The sequence below is a fragment of the Anopheles stephensi genome, chromosome 3 (genome assembly GCF_013141755.1).
Source record: "Anopheles stephensi strain Indian chromosome 3, UCI_ANSTEP_V1.0, whole genome shotgun sequence".
Taxonomy (NCBI): domain Eukaryota; kingdom Metazoa; phylum Arthropoda; class Insecta; order Diptera; family Culicidae; genus Anopheles; species Anopheles stephensi.
Genome location: NC_050203.1, coordinates 6,893,662 through 6,906,182, shown reverse-complemented (window position 1 = coordinate 6,906,182; position 12,521 = coordinate 6,893,662). Strand labels below are relative to the sequence as shown.

At 45.8% G+C, this 12,521-nt stretch overlaps 1 protein-coding gene across 4 annotated transcripts in view; it reads left to right on the top strand.

The window, feature by feature from the left end:
- Positions 1-12,521, top strand: part of LOC118510420 — a 34,808-nt gene that overhangs the window by 20,938 nt on the left and 1,349 nt on the right. For 2 of the 4 annotated variants that reach the window (XM_036052189.1, XM_036052191.1), the window contains exons 3-4: positions 6,511-6,571; positions 8,192-8,263. In XM_036052189.1, coding sequence (XP_035908082.1) covers positions 6,511-6,571; positions 8,192-8,263 — 133 coding nt within the window. Of the gene's footprint in view, positions 1-3,025; positions 5,478-5,541; positions 6,321-6,510; positions 6,572-8,191; positions 8,264-12,521 lie in introns of those variants that run through there. The other 2 variants (XM_036052193.1, XM_036052192.1) reach the window with 2 other exon arrangements.

The following is a 12,521-nucleotide window of genomic DNA, read 5'->3' as shown; positions in this document are numbered from 1 at the left end:
AAACCACGGTATCTAATTTTTGTCACCAGCTACCACGAGCTGTGCACCGTATGGGGAGTTCGGTAGAATTTGGGTGCAAAGTTTTGCCGTTAGCTATAAACCAATGGGGGCTGGGGAGCTTTTGACATGATAATGAATACCGCAGCATGCCATAAATATCGAGGGTACATCGGCGGAAGTCAGGTGACCAACGACGACTAAGAGGATCTAGTCCCGTTGGTGGTGTTTGTTCATTTTGCTTGATTAAGTTACATGTGACGTTGGAAGCAAGCCGAGAAATGAAAGCATTTCTCGTTAGCAAAGTTTTAGAGCAACGCGTCACAACATGTGGCCGAGATCGAAGGATGTTATATTTTTCGTTGTGGTTACGAGCGACCGATCACAGCTACTTGGATGTCAGTAAAGGGGAAAGTTTCAAGTGCTCAAGTGAAAGCTTAAGCAGTAAGGTCTGGTACACGGTAAAATAATTAAACGGTTTGCAGAGTTGACGGTTCGACGATTCCCAATATTTACATTGGACTCCGGACGCTAAAAGCAACACGTCAACCCGGGGACTATAAACCTATTTAGTAAAACGATCAGTATCAGCACAGTGCCCGCACGCTGCTCTGTCGAAGAACGTGCCAAAGATGTCCAACGTTTGGGACGAGATGCATGTAAAATTCACACACACACACACACCAGGTTGGAGTGTAATCTTCGCTCACTAACCATGCACACCCGTGGCGTACTGATGGCGGACGGTTTCCACCATCCTGCTCACTAGCTTTCATCTTTCGTTACGAATATTTTAAGCAAAAGCTTTTCACTAACCAACGAGCGTCACACGAAACCAGGAAGCGTGTTTTTTGTCTCTGTGTGTGTGTTTGGTGCATCTCAAGTGCAGGCAAAACCATAAGTACATCGCCACAAACAACGTCGAACTGCGAACGGGAGGGGAGGCAAAAAAGAAAATCCCGCCCCGGCAAGTCAAACAAATCCAAAAAGTGTTCTTAAGAAACGGTAAGCTTAATGCCACCACGCCAAGAGTGAGAGATACGGCGCAGGAGTCCCGTTCCTGATCTTCGTCCCCCCCCCCCCCCCCAACCGAGGGCGTGAATGGCACGCGACGACCGTGATGGAAATTATGTATGCACTTCAAAATTAAAAATGTATGCAAGCAACAAAAAACAACCCCGACACAGTGGCAAACAACCGGAGAGGTTCGAGCTTGCTTTCGAATGTACTTTGCCGGTACGTCGTATCCGTCACGAAGCTAAGGTATTTACGGCCTCCGGTTCTTTTTTGTTTTGTTTTTTTTTGCCCTGTGCCCTGTAAGCTTCCGTGAGGTGAAAAGAATGTGTTGTGCGTTTCCCTCTACCAAAGGGTCTAGTGAGTGATTCTAATTTTTGCTTTACTTTTTTTTTTTTGAACCCCTTAATAGATGCTTGCGTGTTTGCTGGTTTACCTTTAACGTAATCGTAACGTAGGCTCCATTCAGATTCATCATTAGAACGTGGCAAACGTGGGCAGGTCCACCGCATGTCACCCCGTGCCCATTAAGCGTCACACTTTTTTTTTTGGTGGGGTGGGTTTTTTCTTTGGAGTGGAGCCTGGGGCTACGGCACCGGGTTTTGCGGGAGGACTAAATTGTGTTTTAACGATGGTAGACCGTTTTAATTAGGATTGCGTCTTTTTACGACTCGCGCTCTGTATGTGATTGCATGTGTTTTGCAAATTGTGCATAATGATGAAGCATGGAAAAAGGAATTAAAGTTGCCACCGCCCCCCCTCCCCCATTAACACACACACACAAAATGGTGGTGGGAAGTTGTAATGAACCTTACTGTTTCCGTGTCTTGAGTGAACAGAAAGCGTGCTTTGGTCGTGTGTTTGTTGTTTTGTTCATTATTTTCGTGAAAGAGTAGAAGCACAAAATTTGAAATAATTATGCTTTTAAAATGTCCCACAGAATGACAACTTAAGTACAATTTCGTTTTTCTTTTGATATTATCTCTAATTGATTTGGTTATGTAAGATAGGATTTTTGTAATAAAATTTAAGTATTAGACATTTTTATTTGTAGAATGCAATGCTTAGCTATAAAAAGGATACTATAAATTAGTAGCTGTACAATACTCTTTGCTATGCAATAAAAAATTATAGCTGATTTTGGAATCGAAGAACTGAAAACTTGAATAGTAAGTCTATTGGATATGAATTAAAATGCACTCTTTGCGCTAGCCACAGACAAGCGACTAGGCAATGTTAAGATTTACACCACAAATCCTCCTTATAAAGCTCTTAGTAAACCACAAAGGAATGAAATCAATTCAATCCAGCAGTTGGTATCATTTGACTGACTCTTATCGAGCAATACAATCGAAATCCTCGAATCCGAGCCTAGCGCCATCGTCTACCAATCCGTTATGGCGGTTTTTCTGACCACCTGATAATATGACTAGTCGCTCACAGACCATAGCTTTACTTACTAAAGCTTCACTGGTCGTTGGTATCTTTTGATCTGTAAGAAATGATGTATAGCTTTTGTGATCTTTTTGGTTTGATTTTACACCAAGCTTTAATGGCTTACTGTTTTTAACTAAAAAAATTAAATTAAATACTAAAAAGTTACTTAAGTTTTAGACAAAGATTGCCTTATGGAAATTTTATAGCTAGCTTAAGTTTATACTACAGAGTTAAAGATAGGGAAGTACATTAGTACAGAGGAAAAATTAAAACATATTCTCTTTCTTCCTTCCGACAACAGGACTTAATATTCCTTTTTTTTGTTCAATTGCTCATGTAACAGATGATTTCTAGGTGAAAGGTGAATAGGTGAAGCTTCTATTGCTAGGTTAAAATAATAATAAGTTGCTATAAACACCCTGGATTTCTAAGAAACTAAGTATCTCAGGATACTTTAGCTTTAAGTTACATAGCTACTTTGAGGTTCATGCCGCAGAGTTTAGAACTAGACTATTATTATAGTTTAGAGGATTAATCCGTTCTCCTTTCTTTCCTCTGTCGACAAGCGATTCATTAGTCCTTCAATAACCGCAAAATCTGTCCAAGCTCGACATAAACTGACTGAAAACAACTTAATCCACCCGCTCGGTACCGTTCAAATGCACAGAAAGTATTTACCGCTTAACCAACTGCCTATCGTCTCGAATGATTTGAAACAATTTCGCCTACCAATTTTCCCAAACGCTCCATCCTCCATACGGTTTTCCTCTCGACAAAGCCGAATGGAAATGATGTCCTCAATTTATGTTTGACTCTTTCTTTCTTCGTTTCGTCGCGCTTACCGAAGAAGTAAATCGTGCAGGCGCATGCAGCGTTCAATCGTTCGGAATAAACCGTGTCACCGGCATAACAACCGACCGCGGTGGTTGCCGCGGTTTTTGGTCCCGAAGACCCGGCGAGGATGTTCGGATGTCGGAAGACACATTTCTCGGAACGCCTTCCATGTCAACGCAAACACGCTATTGATTTATCGAACAAATGTGTGTACCAAACACGGGTGGGTTCTGGTCGGCGAAGGCCTAGCTCCCCCTTGGACTGACTCTTGGACGCATTGTCCCGAGTGTCATTATTTATGTGCCAACTGCCTGCCTGTGTCTGTGTGTCACCTGCAGTGGACGGCAGCTATCTGCAGAAACGCGTCCCTGTGAGTATGTTTCACCCCACCACCAGCAAGCCCAGCCAGTCAGCCAACCCGTGGGCAACACGGTCCGTGTGTTTATTAACAATTGCACCGGAACAACAGTGCTGCACTCGTATGCGCTCTTGGGTGCGCTATTTTCGGGAACGGATGGAAGAATCAGAGACATCAAAAGCTTTGCCAGTATTTAAACATTTACTGTCGCGCTTTGTCGACACGTCAACATGTCCCGCAGCATCCCGACTGCATCCTCAAACTGACAGCCGTACGAGCGCATCCGACGAGGGTTCATAAATAAAATATCGCCACCCTGATCCTATTTCGCATTTTGGGTATTGTCATCTATATTCTATTTTTTTTTTCACTCTCTGTCGCACACCACACACCACAAGGGAAAAGAATAAAACGTTACCCTTTATGTCCCTTCTCGTTCCTCACCCTGTTCTGTGCCTCTCCCTCGTTTCGGCGAAAAATTTTAGTATAACAAATCCAATGATTTATGGTTTCGTTACGTTTCTCGGGTAAGGCAGCTAGCTAGCCTGCCTGATCGCAAAACATAAAATCCTGTCCTAAGCTTGTCGTTCGGTACGCTTTTTTGTGGCTTACTGTGGTGTATGAGCTCCAAAATAGCAACCCCCGCAGGCCTGCGATACTTAGAGTACACGCACGGTTGTGAAGTGAATACCACGCGCGTCCCATTTTGCCTTTCCTATTGCACGGCGCTAAATGGCCTTTTACCCCCACTTTTTTTTCTTTTGCTTTGGAAGGGAACAACCAGGACTCTGCCTGATGACTCTGCTGGCACCGGGTAGCGTGTGTTTAAGTGATTTTGATTTAACTGATACGTTGACATGTGACAGTGGGGCACGGTGAGCAAGCCGTGTCTGCACATATCAACGAACGCAACGTGCATGATGAGATAACGGCGAATCACGCATCGACTGCTTCTGCTGCTTCTTCCCCTGGGAGTAATGTAGAAGCCACGTAGTCACTACTGCACTGATTCGACCCGTATGGCAGTGGGGTAAATAAAACGTGTTTGAGGCCCAACTATTACTGCCAACATTTTTTGGGTAACCTTGAAAAAGGAGTTGATTAACTTTTTGCTTCCGATTGGCTGAAGTTTATCATCCCTATCATGATAGTATTATATTAAACTCAACAGAAATACCGGTATTCGCGCTGAGCTTGGATCGGTGCCAACAGGGTACCTTCCCGAGCATTAGTCTTTTAGGCGTTAGACTCACAGACTCGCAGTAGAACAATGGCCGCCTGTCATTTCCGTGTTTCGGAAAAGTATTATTCGAAGGTGGTGTCATAATGTGTTCAGTGGCGCTGCAGTCTGCAATTCTGGCGGGTGGACACACAGCAGGATTCAGCGATCAAACGAAACTTCGCCTGTTCCTCCAACCGAAAGGATATTTAACATTCGGTGCAAGTGCACGGAATTGTTTAAACATTGCATTGCCATGCTCTTCCGACGACCGGCTGGTGGAAATGGTTTCGCCGAGCAGCCGTTGTATCGTCCCGGGAGCTGGCGCTGCAGGATGGTTGAGATGCTGCACGCAGACGGAAGGAGCGTTAATTTCTGTTTCGCAAGAAAATGGAAATAATGCTGAAAATCTGGCCTTCCAAATTGCAGCGTGTCAAAACTTAATTACGATCACGCTTTTTGCCCCCCCGGAGCAAGAAGCAAAAGATAGATGCCTGCAAAGTGATACTTTGGTGCAGCAGCTGTCAGGATGCGAAGAAATGGAGCGCACAAACAAAACACAAAAGCCGCTCCCTCCGGTGGTAAACAGTTGCATCTGACAGGTGAGGATTCTGACAGGTGAGTTAAGTGGAGCGAGCGTAGTGAATCGTGGAATCGAATTATAGCACCAACTCAAGTCGATTCTTTTAACTGCTGTAAGGGTTTTAGTGCTCCCGCTACCATTTCGTTTTTTTTGTTTTTATTGGAAGACCTCTTAAAAGCTCCTTTCCCAACTCCTTTCTACGCAGCACAAAAGGCTCCCACTTTCAATGGACTACTAACGCTTCGAGAAAGTAACCAATAACATCCATTAGGGGTTTATTTGCTAGCCAAAACTAAATCCATTTAAAACTCTGATGACTGTTGTAGTGGTCGCCAACAGCGGAAAGGAGAGTTCGTTGTAAAAATATCGTAGTGGGTCTATAAAAACGAGACAAGGCAACAAAAAAAAAAAGCCAGTAACTGCAGGAGGCGAGTGCGACACTGAACAATAACATTCGCCTGCGCCGCCCCGGGTACGAAAAACCAAAAAGCGGACGATCAATTTGTAGCGATGAACCGTTCCAATTACGTCTACGTGCGAGACACGAACCTCAGCAGGAAGCTGAGTTTTTCTTCTGCTGGTTTTACTGCTTTTACTACTTGAAATGTCCTTTTCCCACTCGGAGTCCACGTTTGGTTTGGGGAAGTGACCGGGTGTGAGTTGATTTGCGATTCAATATCCAAGGATGCGGTGATGAAGATCGTTAAAGCAGGCGTTGAAACTGTTGACTGTTGCCAGCTGTCAAAAGCAACTTTAAGTGTCTGTCTTTGTGCGTGTGTGGAATCTGTACTAATACTTAGCAAACTATAGCAGTCACAATTGTTTTCTTAGCAATTATGGGAATTAAAAGTTGAGAAACACTGTACCCGTGATTGAAAGTACGCAGCAAGTGCATTTTCCTAATGAAACGAAAACTTTCCATGTTTGCATATGTAAGGGTGTGTGTGTGTTGGTGTGTCCTGTGAAACTACTCTGGCCCGATACTCCCCATAATGCTGTTTCAATAACTGAACTGCTTTTTCTTTCTTTCTCACTTTTCTTCTCTCTCTTTCCTTATCCTCGTTTCAGTGGTCAGTGGCGTCGGGATAGACATAATGGTGCACGGCTACACTGCAGGTGTTTATATTATGTAAGTTGCTTCTTCACTTCCTTCCTTCGCCCGGGCAGGATATCCGGGGCGAGGTAGCAAAGTAAAGCAAAAAATGCCCCCAATGGTTCCAATCTCCCGATGCTCTCTATGTGCACGCGTACGGTCCAGCAAACGACAGGATCGGAGCCGATTGTTAAGTTTATCTTTCGAAGATACGGTCCCGTATTCACCGCCGTCTACATGGGGATGCATCATGGGCCAACGTTTCCATACAATTACCGAATCCTTTCTCTGCACCTCTGCAAATGATGCAAGTTTTTCGGTGCCTACCATTCCCTCTTGCTTGCTCACCCTAGTTCTATTGGATAGATTTTGGTCAACGCTGTAATTGCTTTCTAACCGTACCCACCAAGCACCCGTTCCCTTCCAGTTACAGGAACATTCCAGTAATTGTTTTCTCTCGCTCGAACCATCGGTTTTACGTTAATATGCGGCGAATGTCTGAATTCCTGTGAGTTCGCAACTTCCCCGTGGGCTGAGGCTGTTTTGGAGGAATGTGTACTACATTGAATGCAGTTGGGCGTGCTTTTACCTCGTAGCGGGCAAGGAATTAGAGAATCCGTTGCTCGTTGGTTGGATTCCCAGGTACCGATCTCCAACCGGCATCGGTTCGGTTAAGCCGTTTCGCACGTTTGCGATAAGAGCCCACATTAGGGGCCGACGCTTTGAAAGCGAATTTTAATGCACGATTATATCGATTGGGTGAGGAAAAGAGAACCCTCTTTTTTTGGGTACTTTGGTAGGTTAAAATCTCCCATATCTGTCGACAGGCTAAAGTGCTTAGTGAAAAAAGGGCTTTTAAATCTTAGCTTCGTTATACCTTCCTGCGGGATTGCATACTTTAAGGATGTTAAACCTTCGTGCGGCAGTGCTGTCGAGCAGTTAGTGTTTCAACAACTGTGCTGTAGGGGAGTAGGCCAGTTTACATGCATCGTTTACTGCATCTTGGATGCATCATTAATTAATTATCTAACCAAGTCCACCGGACTAGACGCGTGCATTTCGCCCCTTCCCATCGGATCACCTCCGTTTCGTCACAAGCCTGAGAATCGTTTGAAGAGAATATCTCTTAATTACACTACCATCACTGCGCCTAGGGAGATTCGTGCCCTTTCGTGCCCAGACGTGAGTGGTGGGGTTTTTCCCCACCCAACATCGTAAGTTCCCAACATCGCCCTGTAATCACCGTAATGCAATTGACCCCGAATGCGAAAGAAAGACAAACGCGAAGTGTGGCAAAACATCCGCACTTTGTTTGGCGCTGGCAACGCCTTGCTGCAAACTGCAATTCATCATTGCATCGTTCACCCTCCATAGCAGACCACCTCAGGGAACGCAAAAAAAATGCTTCTAAACCAACCTTCCCCAAGTTTTTTTTGCGGCACTTCCTGTACGCGAATCCTACCGCACCGTATTTTCCCTTGGCACCGTAACAAAACCGATCTTTTCATTACAATTCTATTATTTTCTAGACCTGCCGCTTCCAAGACTCAAAGTTGCCGGGAGTTTCCTATTTTCTCCAGCACTCCAGTGCTGCGGAGTATTGTGCCGTATTGTAATGCTTCCCAGTTTAACAACTCGCCCATTCTCTCGTTTCAGTGTGGCCTCGGCAGTGATATTCTTGCTGGAAATCAAATGGCTCTTCACACTGTTCATAGTGCTGTGTACAAAGTAAGTTTCTGTAAGTGGACAAAAATTACTCGAGTTTTCGTTTCTGTGTGCACCGGCTCCGTTTGTGCCTTCCATCAAGGATCGCGCGTAAGTGAAGTCCGCGAATCGACCCACCAGCCCAGAGCCCAGACCCAGAAGAAAGAGTTTGGCAAAGCGCGTCTTGGGCCATTCTTTCGTTCGTCCGGTGGTGTCTGGTTGCGGAAGTGGGGGAAAAGTGAAACACAGCAACGCATAGACACAAGCAAGCGCATACAGCCTTGTGGGTTAGAAGTTTTGAGCGCGACGGAAAAGATGGCAGATGGCGCGAGGGTGCCGTTTGCTTTAAAGTGGTATTTTATCGAGCAAAAGTTGGAGACTCGTGAAATACGAAACGACTTCAAAAACTATTACAATTATCTATCATCTCGTTGGGCCAAAGATGGCGCCAGAAGCGGCGATCAAGTGTGTTTGGGGGGACTTATTTTCAAAACACTCGCAAAACAAAGCCACTGTTTACTTATCGGCCGGACGCATCAGCTGCATCTCAATTTGGGCCTACGGGTTGGGTCGTCCTGTGCCGCTCTCATGACATGACCAGCGCATTCCAAAGTTCAGTTTTGGACACAGTATATGTCTCAGAGATTGACTTATAGACGATGGTCTCCGTAGTTTCCACCTCCGAGTCACGGATGGGTCTCTCCTGCACCAGGTTGAAGAGAAGGCAGGCAAGCCCATGCCACCGAGAGCTGAAGCCTTTAGCGTTGTGGACAAGGGACCCTAAGTAATAGCCCTAGTAATAGCACATTGCGTCTTATAGTTCCTTGGCCATGCAGTCCTGGCGTATTAAAATGTCTATGACAATCTTGTCCATGATTTTCGCCATGATGAAAATCTGATCAGTTGATGTTATCTCTAGTCAGAATCTTCTCTGATTGTTTCCAACCATCTCTTCGACAAGTGCAATTGCTAGCTTATCTACCTTCTTGCATATGGGATAATTGTTGCCAGCATTCCAATCACGAGGCTCAGATTCACAGTCCCATATCTCAGCAATAGTTTGAAGAATTTCCCGCTCGAATGCTGCACCACAATTTTTCACCAGTGCGGTGCCATGTTGTTCTTGAGCCGACTGGTAGCCCTTCGTGTTAATTCTGGCAATATACGCTACGATAAATTGTACCCAATAATAGCTAGCTTCACGAACAAATTCATCACCCCGGCAATGCACCTTTCGGAGCGTAGAACATCCGGTAACAATATTCGTGCAATGTTGCTGCAGCATTCCCTCGCACTCTCTCTCTTTCTCTGCAGCTCGTTTATCACCGATGCATTCAAACGTTTAGCTATATAGCGACGCAAAACAATAGTTATAACTGAAACGTACGGGAGGTCCTGCCGCCATTAGTCGTCCGAAAAGGCCTGCACCAGCACCTGCAGTTCACTGGGTGTGTCGTTTCCAGTAAATTTAACATAACATTAAATCTGCTCACTCATTCATTGCCACCCATTTTACATGGGTACTACACACACACACACACACACACACACACGTCCACCCATCCTTATGGCCCCCCTTCTCCGGGAAGCTTTTTCGTAAATCATCCTCCCTTTATACCCTTTTGAAAGAGAATGAGCAAAAAAAACCCAACCCCCGAAAAAGCATTTGCTGTAGTTGAAGGTTTTGCTTTACTGTCCTCCGGAATACTGACAAGCGGCATAAAACTGCATAAACAATGTGCACTTAGTGTATTATGCTGTGCGGGAAAAGGGGAGGGGGGGGGGGTTGTCGTTCGCTCGTTCGACGTCCCCCCCCCCCCCGCCCGGTGCCCATCATAAACAAATGTCACACCAGCGCCCATCGAAGGACGGTGCGGAGTTTGTCTTTGTCGGCTAAGTTCCGTGCCGGTCCGCGTTTTCGAGCAGCCCTTTCGGTGGGAAGATAATCTATCACCACCAGCGGGGGTTTGGGAGCTCGCTAGGGAGGGAAAAGGGAGGGGAGGGGTGTCATATCGAACCCACCAGCGAGTGTGTGTTCCTGCTGCGGCAAGATCCCCCAAAAGGTAGGTTTGGTGCACCGGCACGAAATGTGCCGTAAATATCATAATCCTTTCACTGAAGCAATGGGATATTGGGAGCTCGGGAAGACCGTGGGCGGATTTCGGGACAGCATCCGACAGCTGCAGTCAGTTACTTTCCGTGAGCCAGTCGCAGCATGAATGCACCATATTGCTCTTTTGTTTGGATCTTTTGATGCCGGGTCTTTCCCTCCTTCCCGGTCGATGTCGATCAAAAGTTGGCCGATGCAATGGTGCTTGTTAATGGCAGCGAAAATAGCATTCCCGAACACTTTCGTTCTAAAAGGGTAAACTGTTGAGGACGGTGCACTAGATGGGGCTGGTACCGTGTGCATTAAGAAAATGGACAGGTTTACATTAAATGTTGGAGCGTTGTTAGATGAGTTGGGACAGCTATTGCCCAAAAAGTCGAAGAACTTCGTATGAAAGTTTGGTGGTCTCGTAAAGGAGTAGACAGCGGTCAGGATACTCATGAGAAACCAACGAAGAGATTACAAAGGGGTTACAAAGGGACCTTGGACCGGGCAGAGGCCACGATCTACGTTTCGTAGGATCTCGTCGCTCGAAGGGCCATCGTTGTCTATGGGATTTCAAATAATTTACATACAATTCGAAGTGTGCTACATCAATCTAGCCCAAACCATCGAGCAGTAGAACGACACGGCTTAAGACTAAGCACCAGAGCATCTGTCAGTACCTGGAAGAAGATCCTGGACAAGATCGGTATTTTTGTACAAAGTCCTCAGTTGTAACCGTCCGTGTCTAGGCAGTTACTCAGTTGCTCAGCTATGATCACGATGCTGAAAATTTTTCTTTGGGTTGACGAGCGTGCCATCCTCGTCCGAATAAACTCTCTCAAGCTGTGATCACCAAAGGACCTTCTTCAATTTTCATCCGTGGGCAAGATCGGAGAAGCAACTTAATTGCCAAGGACTGGGAGGACCTTTATGTTTTTAAAGGACAACGATAACGTCTTCTTTGGCTCTACAGCTTCTGGAGGTCTTGTTCGGCCGTTTAGTTTACCTGAAGACGGGATCCGGATATCGAATCCCAGTGTGAAGAACCGGCGCCGCTCTCACTTCAGCCAATGAACCGACCCCATTAGCGACGGCGTATGGTGTCATTAACTGCCGTAGAATCGCCTAGCCCAGTGATGACCATTGTTTTCTGACGCATCTAGATTTTAGTCAAAACTTTATCATTTAGGTATTCTGCGACCGGTTTTGTAACGCATACGCTACAGCAAACTCTTTGATTACGAACGCTTAACCACCGGCCCACGCTCTTAATGACTCTCGCAGCACACTTTTACAATTTAAATAAAAGTCTATTGTTTGTCTTTGGAAAACAGCCACATGACTCTCTGCCCGTACAACGCACGGGCGGGAAACATTTTAATTTTGATTCTCCCCAATCACACCCTTCCCGGCCCGGACACACAAACACGTGCTTCATCCTTCAGCACCAAGATGGAGGTTCTTTTTGATCTGCCCACCAACTGCGAGTGTCGTTCTGTCCATCAAATTTACACATGACCGCTTCCGGACAAAACCGGACGCTTAACGGAACAGTGGAAACCCGGACAGCCCCCCCCCCCCCCCTCCCGCGGGCCATCATGTTGATGGCAGGACCACACTGTGTGTCCCCCACGGGAATAGGAAGTCGGTCGGTTCCGGCTGTTTGTGGTAAAGGGAGAATTCGGGTGTGAGTGATTGTGTGTGTGTGTGTGTGTGTGTGTTTTTTGGGGCAAACAATGGGTAGCACGTGGAGAAAAAGTTCTTATTTTCGCACCGCTGAATAGTTAGTTACGCCCGTTACCGGGAAAGGATTAGTTTTCGGCTACGAAAGGGTATTTCCGGCTGATACAGAGTGTCCCTGTTTCTCCCCAGAAGCGAAGTGTTTGTAAATATTGATAGTCGTTTTTTGGTAATCGTTTTCACGAGAATTATTGCCTGGCAAGATGGATAATTTATTGCAACGCAAACATGATGGTCCAAACAACACGTGGTTAGACCAATACGATACGGGTTAATGGATGGGAAATTGTCCTTACCGGAACACTGTTGGAGCTTTCCCCGTCTGGGTGTGCCTGTGCAACATGCTGCAACATAATGCACCTTTTATCCAGGCGTGGTTCGATAATCAAATAATTACAAGCAATTACCACCACGTTCGGTTGGCGCTCCTTGTTAAGCTTAATGGTA